Source organism: Microcaecilia unicolor, chromosome 4 (assembly GCF_901765095.1).
Source record: "Microcaecilia unicolor chromosome 4, aMicUni1.1, whole genome shotgun sequence".
Classification (NCBI taxonomy): Eukaryota; Metazoa; Chordata; class Amphibia; order Gymnophiona; family Siphonopidae; genus Microcaecilia; species Microcaecilia unicolor.
In genome coordinates, this window is record NC_044034.1 from 58,812,030 (window position 1) to 58,833,770 (window position 21,741).

Below are 21,741 nucleotides of genomic sequence, written 5' to 3' on the forward strand. Positions count from 1 at the left end.
TTAAGCAAGAAATGAAGAGTGAAATTACAATACAGCAGTGGTTCCCAAACCTGGTCCTGGAGGTACCCCAGTCAGTCAGGGGTTTAGGATTTCCACAATAAATATTCATGAGATAGATCTGCATGCAGTGGAGGCAATACATGCAAATCTCTCCATGAATATTCATTGTGGATATCCTGAAAACCTGACTGGCTGGGATACCTTCAGGACCAGGTTTGGGAACCACTGCAATAGAGTATAAAAAAACATACCAGACCAGTCCAGAACAAATGGGATATAGCAAAGCAGCCCTGAAAGAGGGTATGACTAGAAACATTTTGGTAGTAAACAATTCTGTAGAAAGAAGCAAATGGTTGTGCGGATTGTACACATGGCCGGTGATATCACCAATTACCGCCCAGTTGCGTCTATCCCATTAGTAGTAAAAATGATGGAGAGCTTCGTGACTAAACAGCTTACGGAATACCTGGATAATTCACAATCAGGATTCCGATCCCACCATAGCACCGAAACAGTCCTAGTCACCCTCCTGGCCAAATTCAAGCAGGAGATTGCCACAGGCAAAAGCATACTCCTCCTCCAGTTCGACATGTCGAGTGCATTCGACATGGTAAACCACAACATACTACTAAGAATACTAGGCCACTTCGGGATTGAAGAAAATGTACTTAACTGGATCAAAGGCTTTCTAACCACCAGAACTCATCAAGTAAAATCAAACATATCACCACTGTGGAAAGCAGTCTGCGGAGTACCTCAAGGATCACTATTATCACCAATACTCTTCAACATGATGATTCCCACTGGCACAGTCCTTATCCAACCGAGGCCTTAACCCATTCATTTACGCAGATGTTACAGTATACATCCCCTTCAACACATGATCTGACAGAAATAAACAACAAAATCAATGATAGTCTGAACATCATGGACTCCTGGGCAAACTCATTCCAACTGAAACTGAACACTGAAAAAACATAAGTACTGCCATACTGGGAAAGACAAAGGGTCCATCAAGCCCAGCATCCTGTTTCCAACAGTGGCCAATCCAGGTCACAAATATCTGGTAAGATCCCAAAAACGTACAAAACATTTTATACTGCCTATCCCAGAAATAGTGGATTTTCCCCAAGTCCATTTAATAACGGTCTATCGACTTTTCCTTTAGGAAGCCGTCCAAACCTTTTTAAAACTCCGCTAAGCTAACCGCCTTTACCACATTCTCTGGCAACGAATTCCAGAGTTTAATTACATGTTGAGTGAAGAAAAAGTTTCTCTGATTCGTTTTAAATTTACTACATTGTAGCTTCATCGCATGCCCCCTAGTATTTTTGGAAAGCGTGAACAGATGCTTCACATCTACCCGTTCAACTCCACTCATTATTTTATAGACCTCTATCATATCTCCCCTCAGCCGCCTTTTCTCCAAGCTGAACAGCCCTAGCCACTTTAGCCTTTCCTCATAGGGAAGCTGTCCCATCCCCTTTTCTAATTCCACTATATCTTTTTTGAGATGCAGCGACCAGAATTGAACACAATATTCAAGGTGCAGTCGCACCATGGAGCGATACAAAGGCATTATAACATCCTCATTTTTGTTTTCCATTCCTTTCCTAATACCACCTAACATTCTATTTGCTTTCTTAGCCGCAGCAGCACATTGAGCAGAAGATTTCAACGTATCAACAACGACACCTAGATCCCTTTCTTGGTCCATGACTCCTAACGTGGAACCCTGCATGACGTAGCTATAATTCGGGTTCCTCTTTCCCACATGCATCACTTAAACATCATCTGCCATTTAGACACCCAGTCTCCCAGTCTCGTAAGGTCCACTTGTAATTTTCCACAATCCTCCCGTGATTAACAACTTTGCCTCATCCTCTCCTCTCCATATAACAAATACAAATCTACAACCATAAATACTCCAGGACATACCCTCCCTACCTCGGACAGTTTGAAAATACTCAGTGTAACACTCGATCGCAACCTTACCCTCGAGAGCCAAGTAAACTCTGTAACAAAGAAAATGTTCTATTCAATGTGGAAGCTCAAACGATTAAAACCTTTCTTCCCAAGAGCAACTTTTCGATACTTAATACAATCAATGGTCCTAAGCCATGCAGATTATTGCAACGGAATCTATGCGGGCTGCAAAGAACAACTCATAAAAAAACTCCAGACCGCCCAAAATGCAGCAGCCAGGCTGATATTCAGCAAAACACGTTTTGAAAGTGCCAAACCCCTCCGAGAAAAGTTGCATTGGCTCCCAATCAAAGAACGGATCATCTTCAAAATCTGCACCTTAGTCCACAAAATCATATACGGCGTACTTCCAGAATACATGACAGACCTCATAGACTTACCAATAAGAAACAAAGTCAGATCATCAAGATCCTACCTAAACCTACACTACCCAAATTGCAAAGGACTGAAATACAAAACAACTTACGCAGCCGGCTTCTCCTACATAAGCGCACAACTATGGAATGGGCTCCCAAAAGCTGTGAAAACAATCAACACTTGAACTTCAGGAAATCACTAAAAACCAACCTCTTCAAAAAGGCCTACCTCAATGACCCCATGTAACCCTCTTCACCTACCAACACAGCATGACTATGATCGAACAGGACAACACGCAATCTTCATCCATTCCGACCCTCCACTTATACCTCATACGACCACTATACAACTTTGTATTTGTTATCCACCCACTGGGCAAACGCCTTTGACAGTACTATGTAAGCCACATTGAGCCTGCAAATAGGTGGGAAAATGTGGGGTACAAATGCAACAAATAAATAAACAAAATAAATAGCTGCTCTGGGCCTCTGAAGTTCGGCATCTCTTTTCTTTCTCCCCACCCCAGTCTGACATTGTCCTCTCCCTCCCCGATCTATCTTACAACATATTCTTCGAGGTCCCCAGCACTGCGATTCTCATATGCTGTCTGTGCCAGGAGAAGTCTGACTGGATGGGGAGAAAGAACACATAATGGATCACAGCAGCCTTCTTGCGCTTTTCTAACGTATCCTGGGGGAAGGGAAGGGATATAGAGAAAGGGGAAAATGCCAACTCTGAGATAGGGAGAGGGGACAGAAGAGAGGGAGGAAGATGGTGGACAAGGTAAAATTATGCATCATACCTGATAATTTTCTTTCCATTAATCATAGCTGATCAATCCATAGACTGGTGGGTTGTGTCCATCTACCAGCAGGTGGAGATAGAGAGCAATCCTTTTGCCTCCCTATATGTGGTCATGTGCTGCCGGAAACTCCTCGTATGTCGATATCCAAGCTCCATCCGCAGGACTCAGCACTTAGAGAATTACACCCACAAAGGGACACTCTGCCCAGCTCACCACCGCCGAAACGGGGGAGGGGAATTAACCCAGCTCATCCCCACACAAGTGGGGGAGGGGAATCCGTCCAGCTCATCCCCGCGGAGCGGGGGAGGGACACCACACCCGCCGATGCGGGGGGATCTGGCTTATCCTGCAACCGCAACCGCGGGAGGAGCTGACTGACCCCAACACCGCCGAAGCGGGAGGGGTACAAAGCTGCCCTACTGCCGCACAAAGCGGGAGGGAGTGCCGGCAGAATTTAAGTCTCAATCCAGCCCCGTAAAACGGAGGGGAGAGGCATGCAGCAGCTCACTGTAACACAAATTCGTCTCAACTCTTGAAGAATCCATTGAAAAACTTGAACACGAAGTCCTCCTGAACAGAAACTGAAGACTAAACTTGAACCTGAAATGCAACCAGAATATAAACAATACAGATAACTGGGAGGGGCTATGGATTGATCAGCTATGATTAATGGAAAGAAAATTATCAGGTATAATACATAATTTTACCTTCCATATCATCATGCTGATCAATCCATAGACTGGTGGGATGTACCGAAGCAGTACTCACCCAGGGCGGGACATAGAAATCCCTGACCGCAACACTGAAGCTCCAAACCGGGGCTCCGCCCGAGCAGCCACAGTCAAGCGGTAATGCCTGGAGAAGGTATGGGCCGATGCCCAAGTTGCCGCCTTGCAAATCTCTTCCAAGGAGACGGACCCGGCCTCTGCCATCGAGGCCGCCTGAGCTCTACTGGAGTGAGCCTTCAGCTGGATAGGCGGCACCTTCCCCGCGGCCACATAAGCCGCTGCAATGGCTTCCTTGACCCATCTTGCCACTGTAGGCTTAGCAGCCTGCAGACCCTTACAAGGACCTGCAAACAGGACAAACAGATGATCCGACTTCCGGAAATCATTGGTCACTTCCAAGTATCTGATGATGACTCGTCTCACATCCAGATATTTGAGAGCAGAGTATTCCTCTGGGTAGTCCTCCCTACGAAAGGAAGGGAGACAGAGCTGCTGATTCACATGGAAGCGAGAAACAACCTTGGGCAGGAAGGAAGGCACTGTGCGAATAGACACTCCTGCCTCAGTGAACTGCAGAAAGGGCTCTCGACATGAGAGTGCCTGGAGCTCGGAAACTCTTCTGGCTGAAGTGATAGCCACCAAAAAGACTGCTTTCAACGTCAGGTCTTTCAGAGATGCCCTTGACAAGGGTTCAAAAGGCGGCTTCTGCAAGGCTCTTAGTACCAGGTTGAGATTCCACGCAGGCACCACTGAGTGCAGAGGAGGGCGCAGGTGATTAACTCCCTTGAGAAAGCGCACCACATCTGGCTGCGAAGCCAGGGAAGCACCCTTCAGGCGGCCCCTGAAGCAAGCCAGAGCCGCTATCTGGACTTTAAGGGAACTGAGCGACAGGCCTTTCTCCAGACCTTCTTGCAGGAACGCCAACACTGAAGAAATTGGAGCAGTGAAGGGAGAAAGTGAGCCTGCTTCACACCATGCTGCAAAGGTACGCCAAACCCTGGCGTAAGCAGAAGAAGTAGAGCGCTTCCTCGCTCTTAGCATAGTGGCGATGACCTTGTCTGAGAAGCCCTTCTTTCTCAGACGCTGCCGCTCAATAGCCAGGCCGTAAGACCAAAGGGGGAGGGATCCTCCATCACCACGGGACCCTGATGCAACAGGCCCTGCTCCACTGGCAGCCGCAGAGGATCGTCCACTGAGAGCCTGATCAAGTCCGCATACCAGGGACGTCTGGGCCAGCCCGGACCCACCAGGATTATCCGGCCCGGATGCTTTGCCACCCGGTCTAGCACCCTGCCCAACATGGGCCAGGGCGGGAACACATAGAGAAGCTCCTGTGTCGGCCACTGTTGGAGAAGAGCATCTACTCCCAGGGATCGAGGGTCCCGTCCTCTGCTGAAAAAGCGCGGCATTTGGCCGATGACGCCATCAGATCTAGGCTCGGCTGGCCCCAGCGCTTCGTGATGTCCAAGAACGCCTGAGCAGATAGCTGCCACTCTCCGGGCTCCAAGGTATGGCGACTGAGAAAGTCCGCCTTGACATTCATGACCGGCAATGTGGGCCGCTGACAGCTGTTCCAGGTTCGCTTCCGCCCACTGGCATAGATTCATGGCCTCCTTGGCTAGAGGGGCGCTCTTGGTACCTCCCTGGCGGTTGACATAGGCCACAGCCGTGGCATTGTCCGACAGGACCTGTACTGGCTTCAACGCCAGTACCGGGAGGAACTCCAAAAGCACCAACCGAATGGCTCTGAGTTCCAGGAGGTTGATAGACCACTTTGCCTCTGCAGGAGACCAGAGCCCCTGCGCTGTCCTTCCCAAGCAGTGGGCTCCCCAGCCCGACAAAGAGGCGTCCGTCGTGACGACAATCCACTCCGGGGTCACAAGAGGCATCCCTGCAGACAACTTGTCTGTCTGCAGCCACCAGCTCAGCGCCTTGCGCACTGCTGGGTCCAAGGGAAGGCGCACAGCATAATCCTCCGACACCGGAGTCCAGCGCTGCAGCAGAGAGTGTTGTATTGGTCTCATATGAGCCCTGGCCCAGGGCACTACTTCCATCGTGGCCGTCATAGAGCCCAACAGCTGCACAAAGTCCCAAGCCCGGAGCGGAGAGGCTACTAGGAACTGGTCCACCTGAGCCTGAAGTTTGACAATCCGATTGTCCGGCAGGAACACTCTGCCTACTTGGGTGTCGAATCGAACTCCCAGATACTTCAGGGACTGAGTCGGGCGCAGCTGGCTTTTCTCCCAGTTGATGATCCACCCCAGGGAGCTCAAAAGAGCAATCACCCGGTCCACAGCTTTGCCGCACTCTGCATAAGAGGGGGCTCGGATCAACCAGTCGTCCAGATAAGGATGGACTTGTACTCCTTCCTTTCGCAGGAAGGCCGCGATGACCACCATTACTTTGGAAAAGGTCCGCGGAGCAGTAGCCAACCCGAATGGCAGGGCTCTGAACTGGAAGTGTCGGCCCAGGACTGCAAAACGCAGAAAGCGTTGATGAGGAGGCCAGATGGGAATATGCAAGTACGCTTCCTTGATGTCCAAGGATGCCAGGAACTCCCCTGCCTTCACTGCCGCTATAACAGAGCGGAGAGTCTCCATGCGAAAGTGCCGAACTTTCAAGGCCCGATTGACCCCTTTGAGGTCGAGGATAGGCCGTACAGAACCTCCTTTCTTTGGTACCACAAAGTAAATGGAGTAACGTCCCTTGCCAAGCTGATTTTCTGGCACCGGAACGACCGCACCCAGGCGGATCAGATTGTCCAAGGTCTGCTGCACTGCCACAGCTTTGACCGGAGACTTGCAGGGACAGAGTACAAACCCGTCTCTTAAGGATCGGCAGAACTCTAGCTTGTAGCCGTCTCTGATGACTTCCAGCACCCAAGCGTCTGAAGTTACCCTGGTCTCTGCACTGGGCCATGGACCAGGACCCCGTCATTGGGTACGAGACCCTGGGGGAGAACCGGAGGGCGCACCTCCGGGACGGCGGTCTCTGCGAAAGGAATGCTGCTTGGGGGAGAAGTTCCTCTTGAAGGAAGAGGGGGCAGAGGAGCCCGACTTGCCCGGGCGGTACCGACGGGCTTCTTGAAACCGTCCTCTGGAGTCACCGGGGCGAGCACTAGCCCGAGCCCTGACCTCTGGTAACCTCTTGCCCTTAGACGTGCCGAGATCGGTCACAATTTTGTCCAGCTCGACCCCAAAGAGCAGCTTGCCTTTAAAAGGCAACTTAGCCAGGCGGGACAGAGGCGTGGCCCGCAGACCAATGTTTCAGCCAAAGCCACCGCCGCGCAGAGACTGTCTAAGCCATACCTTTAGCCGAGGCTCTCAAGACATCATACAGTAAGTCTGCCAAATAAGCCCAGCCCGATTCCAGGGCCGGCCAATCAGCCCTCAAGGAAGGATCCGAGGGGGAAGCCCGCTGCACAATCGTCAGGCACGCCCTGGCCACGTAGGAGCCGCAAACTGAGGCCTACAAACTTAAGGCAGCCGCCTTAAAAGGACGACCTTAAGGCCGCCTCCAATCTTCTGTCTTGGGCGTCCTTTAGGGCCGTGCCACCTTCCACCGGCAACGCCGTTTTCTTAGTCACCGCAGTGATTAAAGAATCCACGGTAGGCCAAAGAAAGGCCTCCCGTTCACTTTCAGGCAAAGGATAGAGGCGGGACATAGCCCTAGCCACTTTAAGGCTCGCTTCCGGGACATCCCATTGAGCCGAAAATAAGGTATGCATGGCATCATGCACGTGGAAGGTTCTAGGCGGGCGCTTCGTCCCCAGCATAATGGCGGAGCCAACAGGGGCTGAGGGAGAGACGTCCTCTGGAGAGGAAATCTTCAAAATGCTCATGGCCTGCAGTAACAGGTTGGGCAAATCCTCTGAGCGAAAGATCCGTGCTGCAGAGGGGTCATCTGCTCCATCCGAGCGGGAATCCGTCTCCTCCAAGGAATCCCCAAAGGACCGTTGGGAGAACTCAGATACGCTGCCCTCATCTACATCAGAGGCAACAGAGTCCTCTAAGGCCTGGGAATCCACCCGAGGGCGTTTACTTCCGGGGGCCTCAACCCCTTTATGGACAAGGGAGAAGGGGCAGCGTTTTGCATAAGAAAGGCCTGATGCAGCAGCAAAATAAACTCAGGAGAGAAACCCCCCAGACTGAGCACTTCAGCAGCCTGGACCACAGCCCTAGACGCACCCTCAACCGGCGCTCGCAAGAGCGGGGGAGAAACATGCTGCGCATCCAAGATGGCGTCCGGCGCGACACTCTGAGAAGGAGCTGCGCGGGAAGAACGGCGCTTAACTTTAGCCGCTTTTTTGCCGTCGCCCAAATCAAAGGCGGCCACGGCATTAACGTCTCCCAGCTCAAGGGCGGCCCAAGAAGAAGCCGTCCGAGCAGAGTGGCCGCCCAAGATGGCGGAGGCGAGCAGCGGGGGATGGGCGCTTATGGCGGGAAAAACCGCCGCACCGGAGGAAGACCCGGGACACTGACCGGTCTCTGAACTGATACCCAACAAGGGCGAATCAGACTTTAAGACCCCCGCATCCCCGCTAACAGCGCACACGCGGTCCGGGGAGCGATTCTTCGCGCCCTCGCCCTCCAACGCCATAGGCCACGTGGAGATCGATCGGGGAACCCCCTGCCCGCTATAAAAAGGTAAAAATTACCTGCTTCTCGCTCCGAGCTGTAACGACCTGGTGTCCCAGTGAGTAGCTGCAATAAACATTTAAATAATGTCGAAATAAACGCCTTTAAGGACGTCCAAAATTTTTTTTTTTTTTTTTTTACTGAGCCAGCGGGAGGGGGGAGAAAAGGAGGGACCTGGCGCCACCAGGTTTGCACTTGCTCAAGAAGAGCCCTCAACCCCAGGCACTCAACAAAACCTAAAAATTAGGCTTGGAGTCCTAGCCAGAGCTGCTGCTGTGTGTGACCACCACCTGCTGAGATAGAGAACATACAGAGGAGTTTCCGGCAGCACATGACCACATATAGGGAGGCAAAAGGATTGCTCTCTATCTCCACCTGCTGGTAGATGGACACAACCAACCAGTCTATGGATTGATCAGCATGATGATATGGAATGTATTAACAATTAACAACCCACTTGCCTCTAAGGGAAGCTAACCAAAACAGAAGACTGAAAGAAAGCCCTTCTAGCAAAGGAAACGCTCTTGAGATTAGTTTTTCTCTTTTATAATAATGCTAAAATTTATTAGAGTAAATAAATGGTTACAATAAAAATTCTTTTATACCAGTGTTACAGAAAATTGAATTCTTATTTATATCAGTCCAAATTTCAGTATAGGAAAATAAAATCTCTCTCTCTCTCCGTTTCCTTTGGAAGCTATCAGATTCTGACCTAGTACAAGATGTGCTTAGGCAGAATACTGAAGCTTAATTTTGTCCAATCACTTAATGCCTTATATTTTCTCTCTTACTTATCTGGTATTCTTCAATTCTGACCTCTAAGGTCACCTTCACATAATTCTATTTCTTTGGTATTTTTCTCAAATATTCATCATTTGCCCTTTGTAAACTTCTTCCCTCGAATACTTATCACTCATACTTGTCCGTCACTGAAAATGTCTCTGTTTGTTTTAGACTCTGAATTAACACAGACACTTGTTAAAGTTTATGGCCCATTACTAGGGCTAAGCAAGCCTGTTTACAGTCTGTGAGAAGACCAAGAAGACACAAGCTAGCTAATTGCCCTACTAGATCATAAATAAGGGAATAAGTTATATATATACAAAGCTGACTTGATCTGCAAAACCAGACAGCTGTAAACTAAACAACAATGGGAAGAAGAAAAGAGAAGGGATGTTGGACCCTGGGATGGGATGGAGGGGAAGGAGGAAGATATACTGAACAGGAGGTAGGAAGGGGAGGGAGAGAAATGTTGGACCCTGAGCAGAAGGGTGGGAGGGAGGGAGAAATTGTTGGATGGAGGGGGGGGGGGAACAGGAAGAAAAAGCGGGAGAGATGCTGGACCATGGGGGGGGGGGGGGGCACAGGAAGGAAGACAAATGGGTCAGAAATATGCTGCGGTGGAGCGAAAGTGACAGGGAGATGCCAAGCTGCAATAGTGGGAGGGAGGGAGAGGAAATGCTGAGCTATAAGAGTACAGGGAGGGGAGATACTGTACATGGTAGAACTATATGGAGAAGCCAAGTGGGTGGAAGCAAAATGAGAAGACGATGGCAAGTACAGCGGTGGAAACATGGTGATTGAGAGTAGATGAAAGATGAAAGAAAACAGAAGGCTGAGAAAAGAAATGTTCAGCAGTCATTTGAAAGAGAATTAGCAGAATATAGACAGGAAAGCAGAGAGAAATTGGGACCAACATGATAGAAAAGTGTTTGGACAAAGGTAGAATAAAATGTTCTCTTTTTGATTTAACTGGAATATGTTAGCAGGGCTGTGAAGTTGAATCAGAGTTTGAAGCAATTTTGGGTGGAGTTGGAGTCAGTAAAAATGTTCCAACAAAAAATTTAGAGCCTAATATCAGTATGAGTCAGTCAGTGTAGAAAAACAGAGGTGTCAGAGTAGAAGGTTTGGAGTAACAACTCTATAGCTTTGGGATATGTGAACCACAGATTTTTGTAATGTTCAGTACAAAAGGACATGTATTTCTGTTTTTATTTCTCCAGTATTGCAGTACTTGCCGAGTTTAATTCAATTTTGGCTTTCATTTTTCTATAACTAATTTGTGATCCCTTGCTCTCTATTTGGTGAAGACCTGCTGTGTTTTGTGTGTGAAGAAGTCATATAAAGTTGATCTATGTGTGGTAGTAATGCTGGGTGGGAATATATATATATATATATATATATATATATATATATATATATATATATATTTTGGAGGGGGGGTGCTGGGCAAGGAGGAAAGAAGATTAGGGACCCCTCTCCTTAATATCTACCCTGGGCCCCAAAATGTCCAATGCTGGCCCTGACCATACAGGTTACAAACTGTTCAGCATGAATAAAACAATTGTTTGCAGTAGGGAACTAAATCAAATTATTTGTATAAAAGAAAGCTTTTGTATCCAGAATGAACCAGGGGACACTATTCTCTATAGCATGTACAGTACAAACTAAGTAGGCTTACCAAAGTAAAGTAGTAGAAAGACAAGAAAAAGTCTCCCACGAAGAAGGGATGAAAAGCATTTGTGTAGAACAGAGAGTGGAACTGGGATGGGGACCAGTGGTAAAAAATATTTTTTACCAAGGTTTACTGCGGGTGTGGAAGCAAAACGTTTTACCGCACTGTGGTACAAACTTTGTTCCTGAGGTAATAAAAACCGCAATTACCGTGGGACTAGCGTCCCCTCCCTCTCTCCTTTGTTCTTCCCTCCCTTCGCAACACAATGAGAATCCCCATAGGCCTGCTCCAGGGCTTTTCCTCCTCTGCTGACTCCCGCCTTCTGATGCAACCTCCTAATTCACAAAGCAGGAAGATACAGCAGAAGGCAGGAGCCGGAGGAGGGAAAGCCCTGGAGCACGCCAATGGGGAATCTCCAAGGAGGTTTGATTGAGAACAAGAGACGGCATTATGTCCAGCATTCCTATGTCAATATTGCCTCTGTTCAGCACCATTATTTATGCAGGGTATTGCTTCTATTCAAGAGCGTTACCCTCCCTTTTTTAGCTAATGTGTGCCAGCTTTTATTTTTGAAATATCACATCTTTTTAAAAGCGTTTAGCTTCTTTTAAGTGTTGAGCACATGCCTTTTCTCCCGTGATACTGATGCCTTCCTATAATATAATTCTCACTTCCAACGTTCTGTGCCTGGGACCGTGGTCTGCGAGGCACCATCAGTGACATTCCACCTCACACACCTCCCACACTCCACCCCCCTCCGCATAACCTAACCGCCCTTGCCGCCCTCCTGACCCTGCCACCCAGCTGAGGAGAATACTGCCGCCCCGACACTGCCGCCCTCCCGAACCTACCGCCCAGTTGAGGACAATACCGCCGCCCCAACATTGCTGCCCTCCCGAACCTGTCGCCCAGCTGACCTGAATACCGCCGACCCGCCCTCCCACACTAACAACAACAAAAAAAAGAGGACAGACAGCTGATGTCTCTGCAGCCGCTCCTCCTCTCCCCTTACGTCGCTGCCCCTGGAGAAGACCCTAGAGGAGCGCAGCGACATCAGAGGGGAGAGGAGGAGTGGCTGTAGAGGTGCGTTTTAGTTAACAACTTTTTTTTTTTTCTTTATGTTCCGGCTGCTGCTGCTGAACAGGAGAAGCAGCAGCGGCCGGACAGAGTTAGTATTTGCGGGTACCGAGGGGGTTCATTATGCGGCCGGGGGGGGGGGGGGGGGGGGGGGGGGGGTGGGGGGAGTGGGTCGGGTGATATCGCCAAGGGGGGGAGGGGCTTGCAAATCGCGTGCCCACACCAAAACCTTGCAACAAAACCTATTTTAATCCCCTGACTTCACTACTATAGCCTACTCTGAAGCCTGCCTGCCACTGATGCAAAATACGAAGATTCATTGGTACAGACGACCGTCATCGACTATCGAAGGTAAACTAGGCAGGGGGGAGGGGGTCCCTAAGACCACAGAGGGGGGACGGGGGGAAGGGGGTCCTCAAACCATAGGGTAGGGAGTCCTCAGACCGGAGAGGGGAGAGCGGAGGACACTCACTGTCTCACACAAGCACACACTCATTCTCACATAAACACACATACACTCTCTCACAGACACACTTGCACCCACTCTCACTGTCTCTCACACACACACACACTTGCACATTCACTCTCTCTCTCACACAGTCACTGTCACAGACACTCAAACATACACACTCTGCCAAAAACCTTGCTAGCGCCCGTTTCATTTCAGCAAGAAACGGGCCTTTTTTTACTAGTTTTACTAGTTTTTACTAGTTTTAAATAACAGCTACCACTTCAGAATGCATGCTACACCAAGCACTACTTTATCGGTAAACTGAGACTCAGATACTCGGGCCATCAGAATATTTGACCTGCACAATGAAGTTAAGCCTTTTTATCAAATATGCTGTGTTCTTCTTTCTTTTTTCTATACTTGATTTACTAGAGAACAGTTATATTTGTCATCCACGAGGTGCACTTAATACAGTATATGACAGCACTTCACCACTTAAAAAAAAGTTGCTGTACTGTTCAAATATATCATCTTTTCAGCCATAGCAACTACTGTCACCTGTACACTAAGTACACCAAGTTTGTCAATTGCTATGTTTTCTTTCCTTCACGTACATAAACACTCTTTGCAACTTCACCTGACAGATTTCTTTGTTTCCAGTTTACCTCCCATTTTGCTAGTCTCTATCACACTCTATATGTTCCTGTCACTAGCAGTTCATTTTGATATGTTCTACTCTTCAGTTATCGATGATTCATTTATTTGTTACATTTGTATCCCACATTTTCCCATCTATTTACAGGCTCAATGTGGCTTACATAAGTAGTAGTAGTAGTAGTCCAGTAGAGGAACAAATACAATTAGATGTTAGAGTGGAATAGGGTAGGTAAGATTCAGGCACATTAGGGGTTGAAGATAGGAAGGGTTAGATAACGTCCAGTATGATCTTAGGTGTTGATGTGTTTAATCATAAGTACTCTTGCTTTGCAACCACGAAAGCATTTTTGGTACCTTTGAGCACTTATTTTTTATACTTTTTTCACGTTATATTCATTTGGGTCCACTATGCAAAGGTTATTCAGTCTCCATGCCCATTATTTTCATTATTTTCCTGCACTCCAAGTGCAAGTCTCACATTCCACACTCACCCGTTCATGAGCATATATGGCAGGAATGCTTTCTAAACAATGACGTTCCAGTTAATCCACATTCTTTACCACAATACAAAGTTTATCATCTGCATTTAGTTATGTTTAAACAAATCAGATATCTACACAAAAGAAAATATAAACTGTGAAAAAATTTAAAGAGCCAGGATTCAAAACTTAAATACAACTTTAGTCTCTTTAGCCTTTTTTATTTTAGAAAACTGCTATGAAAAATCAGCATTATTATACAAGGAAAGGTATATTCATCACATTAAAGGTGATTATGACAATATGCTTCTGTGAGGAATCCGCTTTCAACGGATACTTTTTGTTTAGTGTGAGAGACTCAGTTGATGGTTATAAGGAAGGGAGCATTTTTTTTGTTGTGGCCCCATTGATATGGAATATATTATCTTGTGCCTTGAGATCTCAGAAATCAATATCTCATTTTAAGCACCTTTTGAAAGCACAAACTATGTCCCCAACTCATTCTCTAGTATAGAACATATCACTACAATGTCCTGGCCAAGACAAAAGGAAAGCCAACCATCTGAAAGCTAGAAAGATGCTTAAAACTATGAATAGTAGACTGCAATATACCCCCCCCCCCCCCTAAATAATACCCTTACTATAGCAGGAACTGAAACTAAGAGCATTATAGAGAAGCAAATCAACAGCTTAGATCGTCAAATCTCCAAAACTGAACCCAATGGAGTAAGATTTTTGTCAGAGGAAGTCGTGCTCCTGATTAAAATTATGGGAAGAGTGAAATAATATAATTCATAACGTGCCACTTACAAACCAGATAGGTTATATAAAATTATAAAAATTCAGAGCAATTGAGATGGTACTAACATCTAAAAAAAATAGTCTCTGAGATTAGTCTGACATAAGAAAAACAGGTGTAATAAGACAATAGTGGAAAATAGAAAATGCATTCACAATTAGCTACACAGCTCATGGACAGACAGACCTAGCAGGAAAGACAGAGCCATGACCATCAAGAACTAACAAACACCACACTTAGAATTGTGTAGGGTTTTTTTTTTTAGACACTTTGTAGGAAGTAGACCCAAAATGTTTTGCCATGTCTAGAGAACAGTGCAAAAGAAACTGACTATTCCCGCCATAACAGAATCCCAAGCAGAGTGAAATCTGAAAGTGAAAATGATAAGGCATCCTGAGGCATTAATAAAATTTCCGTTGGCAACAGAGGCATCGAAAAATCTGGAACGCATGAGAGTACTCATGCGACGAACATTAAATATGCTGTGAACAGGAAAAAACAAACAGTGGTCTCCTCATTTAACAAGCCGCTCTGGGCCATAAAATAAACAAACACAACCAGAAACTTACTGACAGAGAACTCAAGTTTGGCGCCTCAGTTTGTGTACTCCAGAGGTAGCAAAATAATAATAACTAATTCTTTGTAGTAGTGCAAGACATCGAATCTTTTTAGAACAAGGGTCCCAGACTAAAAAATTAAAGCCAACAGATATACGTAGAAATAACTCTAGTTGGATATCAGGGCTGGTGCTTTGGTCTCTGGTGTCCCCCTACAAATTATCAGTTGGCGCCCGCCCCCCCCCCCCCCCCCCCCGGTCCAGCATATTCTTTTCTTCTCCCTCTCCCCTTCTCCCACCCTCCACCCCTTTTTCAGCCTAGTGCCTTAAAAGGTGAAGAACAAAAGATTTTTTTTTTTTACTCAACAGCTTTTTAATTTGAAAGCTTTCCATACATAGATATGAATAATCATGAAATAAAACTGAATTTATTTGTTGAATTTGTATCCCACATTTTCCCACCTATTTGCAGGCTCAATGTGGCTTACATAATTTTGTTATTACATTGTCATTCCAGGCTATCAAATACAGTTATTAGTAAGGTGTAGAGATTTAGTAAGAGAAGAAAGAAGGAAGTATAGAAGGTGGACATTCATAACTGGGTGGGTTGGTGAAGTGGATTAGTGAGGCTATAGGTTTTCTTTGTAGGTCTTGTTGAAGAAATGTGTCTTCAGAGATTTGTGAAAGTTATTTCGTCGATTGTTTTTTCAGGTCTGTAGGTAATGCATTCCATAGCTGTGTGCTCATGTAAGAGAAGGTAGTGGCATGCATCAGCTTGTATTTTAGTCCTTTACAGCTGGGGAAGTGCAGATTGAGAAATTTGCGGGATGATCTTGTGGCATTTCTGGGCGGTAGGGTCCACGAGGTTTAGCATGCAGGTTGGGGCGTCTGCGTAAATGATTTTGTGTACAACCGTGCAGATCTTGAACGCAATGCGTTCCTTAAGTGGGAGCCAATGAAGTTTCTCTCTTAGGGGTTTTGCACTTTCATATTTAGTTTTTCCAAATATATCATCACTAAAACTGCTTAAAAAAATTATTGTAGCTGGTGGAAACAGCAATAATAAAGGCTATATTTTGTGCTACTTTTTCTACACTGTTCTATACAATATAGTAATACATGGCCAAACTTCAGTGAGGATATCCTGTTTATTTTTATTTTATTTTTTTATTTTTTGTTACATTTGTACCCCGCGCTTTCCCACTCATGGCAGGCTCAATGCGGTTTACTGATCGGTTCATCTTAACTGTTGCTGTAATCTGCCATGGGAAACCTGGTGTTATAAAGACTGGTGGGAGACAGGGCTGGTGGTTGGGAGGCAGGGATAGTGCTGGGCAGACTTATACGGTCTGTGCCAGAACTGGTGGTGGGAGGCGGGGCTGGTGGTTGGGAGGCGGGGATAGTGCTGGGCAGACTTATACGGTCTGTGCCCTGAAGAGGACAGGTACAAATCAAGGTATACACAAAAAGTAGCACATATGAGTTTATCTTGTTGGGCAGACTGGATGGACCATGCAGGTCTTTTTCTGCCGTCATCTGCTATGTTACTATGCTATGTTTAAAATTAAACTCTTTTATTGGGGCACATAGAACCACATCTTCACCTCATCTCTTTTGTAAATGGATTATTCTGTTTTGAGCATGTTTCAGGGACAAGTGGTTTTCGTAAGTCAAAATAATAAAACAAATTATTTTCTTTCATGCAGATCCTTATATATTGGTTTCCTTATATTTTGTGCTTGTGATGACATACTGTGCCAAAACCTGCTCCCCGACTTATACTGTGCCAAAACCTGCTTGCCCGCCCGCCCGCCCACCCTGCCCCCACCGCCGCAGTAATGCTGCCATTCCCCTCCAGCGTACTAGAGTCCTACCTTGCCGTCCGCCCTGGTGGTGTGGTGGCCTCTGCAGCTGCAGGAAACAATCCCACTCTTTCCTGCCCACTGTCGCTACTCCGTCTCCAGTGCTCTCCGCTGTTTTCTTGTGCTGCGGGTGGCGCTGCAGTGTTTTCTCAAAATGGCTGCTTTGGCAGCAGTCTTGCGAGATTGCTGCCAGAAGCACTGCTGCCAGAAGCCTCGGCAGCCATTTTTAAAATACGGAACCTGCCCCCTATAAAGGACAGAAGTCAGCTCTGAGCTTTTTACTCTGTCTCCATCTACTGGCAGGGGGACAAAACCCACTTGTTTGGACTGGTCTGGCATTTTTTTTTGTTATTTTTGTTACATTTGTACCCCGTGCTTTCCCACTCATGGCAGGCTCAATGCGCCTTACATGGGACAATGGTGGGTTAAGTGACTTGCCCAGAATCACAAGGAGCTGCCTGTGCCTGAAGTGGGAATCGAACTCAGTTCCTCAGTTCCCCAGGACAAAAGTCCACCACCCTAACCACTAGGCCACTCCACTCCCTAATAATTTTCAGCACAGGCATATAAATACTCAGTTCATTACTACAAACCAAACACAGATACAATCTAAGGGTTTACTAAAGTAGCATTTCAGATCTGAACTTTTTTAACTGATAGTTGAAAAAACAATACTGAACAACGTATTCGTAAGAACACTATGGAAATCATAATTATGGAAAGATGACCTTTTGGAATTTTAAAGATAGCATAGAACAAAAGTGCCACTACAGGTAGCTACCCTGGAACTTAGGCACAAGCGGGGTCTTAGGGCCTAAAGGAAGCTGAAGAGCACAGTAACTGGTGCTCACATCAACTCATGTTACTGTTTTTGTTACCGGCAAACAATGGACAGCACTACTACCCCAGAGCAGAACACTTTAGCACACTCGATTACAGTCTAAGAAGCATACAGGAAACTGAAAAAGGTTTGGATTATTAAAACAAAATCATATGACAGTATAATCTCCCCCAACACATTTTCCTTTCCTCAGTTTATATCTGCTTTCAGAATACCTGGGAAACAGAGGAAATACCTACCATACTCAAACGAGTCAAACAGTCCCTGAAATGCTGGATCTGATGCAGTCTGTTCTAAGATGTCCTGGAGAGCCTCTTCAGACATGTGGATTTCTCCACCCTGAAGAGAAGACAGCAGGTTAATCCAATGTCAACATGAAACAGCTCATTAGAACAGTACTGATCTACTGAAGGAATCATAAGGGTTTCCTCATACCTGTTTACTTATTGAGCAAGTTCCTGACACAGCTATTGCGAAACAAGGGGGGGGGGGGGGGGCTTGTTTTGTCAGGGAGCAATATTCTGAATCAGCAAGAACAGGCCCCAACATACCTAATGGAGTTGGTTTATACTCAGTCGAGTGATATTTTGAATGCAGGTGACTTTTTTTGATTCAAATATATATATATATAAAAAAAAATTGACGCCTTTAAAACAAAACGTGTTGGTTCACAAGAGTGGATCCAGTCCATACTTGTATTGTGATTGTTAAGTACGATTCTGGGGTTTTGGTACAGCAGCTTGTTCTCAGCAGGGTGGAGTTGCTCGCTGCTGTTCCTTTTTACCAGAGTAAGGAAACCAGTGATAGAAACCCAATAGGGGGATATATGGCCAAATTGGGACCTTCCCAGGGCAGTTGAGGTTTCATTTTAACTCAAAATTTAACAGGATGGGCGGGATGTCCTCTCGTTAACCATTATTAGCAAACATTTGATGTTTCTATACTTATTGATCCCACCCATGTGTGGTCTCTGAGGCCCTACCAGCTTTTCCCCAAAGAAGGGGTTTATCCTATGGATTCAAAAAAGAGCAGAGCTCCTCATCTCTACTGGAGGTTTCTCCTAGACAGCAAGGTAATGCAGCATACTTGGTGACCATCAGGACCATCTAGGTTCAGATGTTTGCTTTTCAAGAGCCCTTGTCCATCCGTCAGTACTAAAGCTACTAGCTCTTCAAATGAGGGGGGAGAGAAAGTATGGCCGCACTAGCCTGCTGTTAGTGTTATATAGTATCTTAGGAGTGAGGTTGAATTCTTTAATTTCAGCCTCAAGATTAATTCAGTGGTTAAATTCGAGTTCAATGTGGTTATCAAGCTACAAGATGATAGTACATAATCTGAAATAAAAACTATAATCCCACATATAAAGGAAAGAATCGTAAATACATTTCCTTTAAAAAAGGAAAGATTACAAAAACTTGTGAAAAACTAAGCAACCGTGCTGGGATCTAATGTATTTCAGCAAGGAATTCGACCACTTAGTACCTTGGTAATAAGTTGCAATTAAAAATACAGCAAAAATCCTTCCCTAGGCCAGCAAGTCCTATATTTGATAGAACAGAAAGGCCACTAGTTCATGGATTCTCATCGACTAGAACAGAAATTTTCAGCCTTTCATCTTACAGCACACTTACACAGCACTAAAATTGCCAAGGCACACCCTCACACGTGGCCCAGCATTTTACTTTCTACCACATTTCTACATATGATCCAGCATTTTAGCTTCTTCCCTTTCCTCCACAAAGTCCAACATTTACCTTTCCTCCCCCCATCACAAATAGTCCAGCATTTACTTTTTCTTCACCCCTCCATCCTCACAAATCTAGCATTTACCTTCTGTACTTCCCCATGCTCACAAATAATCCAGCATCTCTTCCTCCTGTCCAGCCGATGACCAGGTATCTCCTTGTCTCTTGATCCCCCACCCCAAGTTAACTTTTAAAAAGGTTTTCTTGTTTCTACAGGTCAGTGGCAGCGAGAGCAATTCATACAGCCTGTTTGTGCCAAACCCGGAGCCTTCTCTGCCGCTTCCTGCCTATGCAGAAGCTGGAAGTTACATCAGAGAGAAGGCTCAGGGGTTAGCACGAGCAGGTTCTACAAAATCACTGCTCTCTGCTCCCAACCTCTAGAGACAAGAAAACAACTTCCACAGAACACTTTAGACCTGCCATGGCACACCAATTGAAAACATTGCTTTGGCACTGAAACTGACCAGAAATGTGGGTTTGGGTTTTAGCCAAAAATGACTGAGCAATTTCAGTCAGAACAAAAAAATAAAAACATGCCTCGCCCCCCACCCCACCCGTTGAGCCACCCTTCTCCTTCCCATCTCTGAAAGTGAAAACTCATCCCCCAACCCTTCCCCCCCTTGTCCTTTTAGGCCCTCTCCAGGACTACCTTCTACAGGCCCTGGTGGTCTAGTAGCTTCTTTGGGGAAGGAGCATCCCGTGTTGCTCCTGCCTCGATGGCTTCATGATCAAAATGGTGCCTGCGACTTCCCAGGGCAGCCTTGAGAGACTGCTGCGGGAGGTCGTGGCTGCCATTCTGGAATTGGGAATAACATAAGCAGGAGCAAATCTAGTGGGTGGGTGGAGGTACAAAGATGGTGGCTGCAAGGCCACTTTTTCGGTTTCTGCCGAAACAGAGTTGTGGACTTCAGCCAGCCTCAACATGGGACACTCTCCAGAAAGTCAAGCCAGTTGGATAGGACCTCTGGTATGACAACAGATTTTGGCAGCTTTTGCAGAAACTAAGTACAAGGAATTTTATGGTTTTGATTCACTGTTTGACTCCTGAAGAAGAGACTGCTAAAAGTGTAGGTTCAGAGAACATGGCTCTGAGTCATGTGCCCCTTCATAGCTATTACCAATTTCACCCTCGTTACCCATTTGAGAAGGTGACCTCGGGATAGTGCATAGGAAACTCCCAACCCTCCTTCTAGAGTGATGGACATTCCTGGAAGCGATATAATTGCAGCATGGGCTAGCTCTACAGGTCCTGAGGAAACAAGGTAGGTTTGATGAAGTTTGGATTCAGTGGTTGTTGACGACACTATAGTGTGTTGTAGGAGGACATCTATATTAATAAATCCCACCTTGAACGTTCTGAAGCTCACTCCAAGGCAGAGAAGCTCACTCCAAGGCAGAGAAGCACAAAAATCCTGTAGTCTTTATAGGCTAGGACCAGTCACCCTCACTCATAGACCCGCCCTCAGCCATGCCCCATCTACTATAATAAAACTCACCCTCAACGTTCTGAAGACAACGTTCTGAAGTCACTCAGTCAGGGTTCATGGATTCATGGTGGTGAAGCCACAACACTGACCCGCCCTCGCATGACGGACCAATCAGAAAAAACACCCTCAACATTCTGAAACACAAAGGACCATCACAACACCGTTCCCAGGCAACACTAGGCAACGTAAGACAGACCAATCAGAGGAAACTACGTGACAATAAGGGAGGAGCATTCCCCAGCATAATAGCTCATTATCTGTGCAGCACGGAGAGCACAGAACCACCGCTGGAACGAGAAGAATATTCCTGCTGTGGGTATGTGCAAAAATAGACCGGGGGGGGGGGGGGGGGGGGGGGGGGGGTAGAAATTTTTAAATGCCTAATGCCAGTACTGAAGAGTGCCAGAGGGCCTATAGCACAGACTATATTTGGGATCGCTTGACATGGAGTCAGAGGAGCCGGAAAACAACGTGCCCTTCACCATCTGGGACTTGGGCGAACAGGACAAGCTGCGGCCCAGCTGGAAGGATTACCCGCGACCCAGCCAGCAGCAAACAGTGACCAAGGACAGCACAGCACATCCCCCAACCCCCAAGCAAAAAACAAAACAAAAAAAAGACACACAACAACCTGCACACACACCGCACCCTCACACACACAATAACTCTGTGACACATACACACACACAAAAAAAAAAAGCCACATGCTAGCGCCCGTTTCATTGGTTTCGGAAACGGGCCTTTTTTACTAGTCTGTACATAAAACGCTACCTCAACATTCTGAAGACAACCTGCTGAAGCCATCTGCAAAATCCCTAA

The 21,741-nt window shown here is 46.5% G+C and overlaps 1 protein-coding gene across 6 annotated transcripts in view; it reads right to left on the minus strand.

Moving 5' to 3' along the window:
• Positions 1 to 21,741, minus strand: part of LOC115468503 (protein NPAT) — a 111,229-nt gene that overhangs the window by 28,617 nt on the left and 60,871 nt on the right. For all 6 annotated transcript variants that reach the window (XM_030200266.1, XM_030200265.1, XM_030200267.1 and 3 more), the window contains one exon: positions 17,930 to 18,029. In XM_030200266.1, coding sequence (XP_030056126.1) covers positions 17,930 to 18,029 — 100 coding nt within the window. The remainder of the gene's footprint in view (positions 1 to 17,929; positions 18,030 to 21,741) is intronic.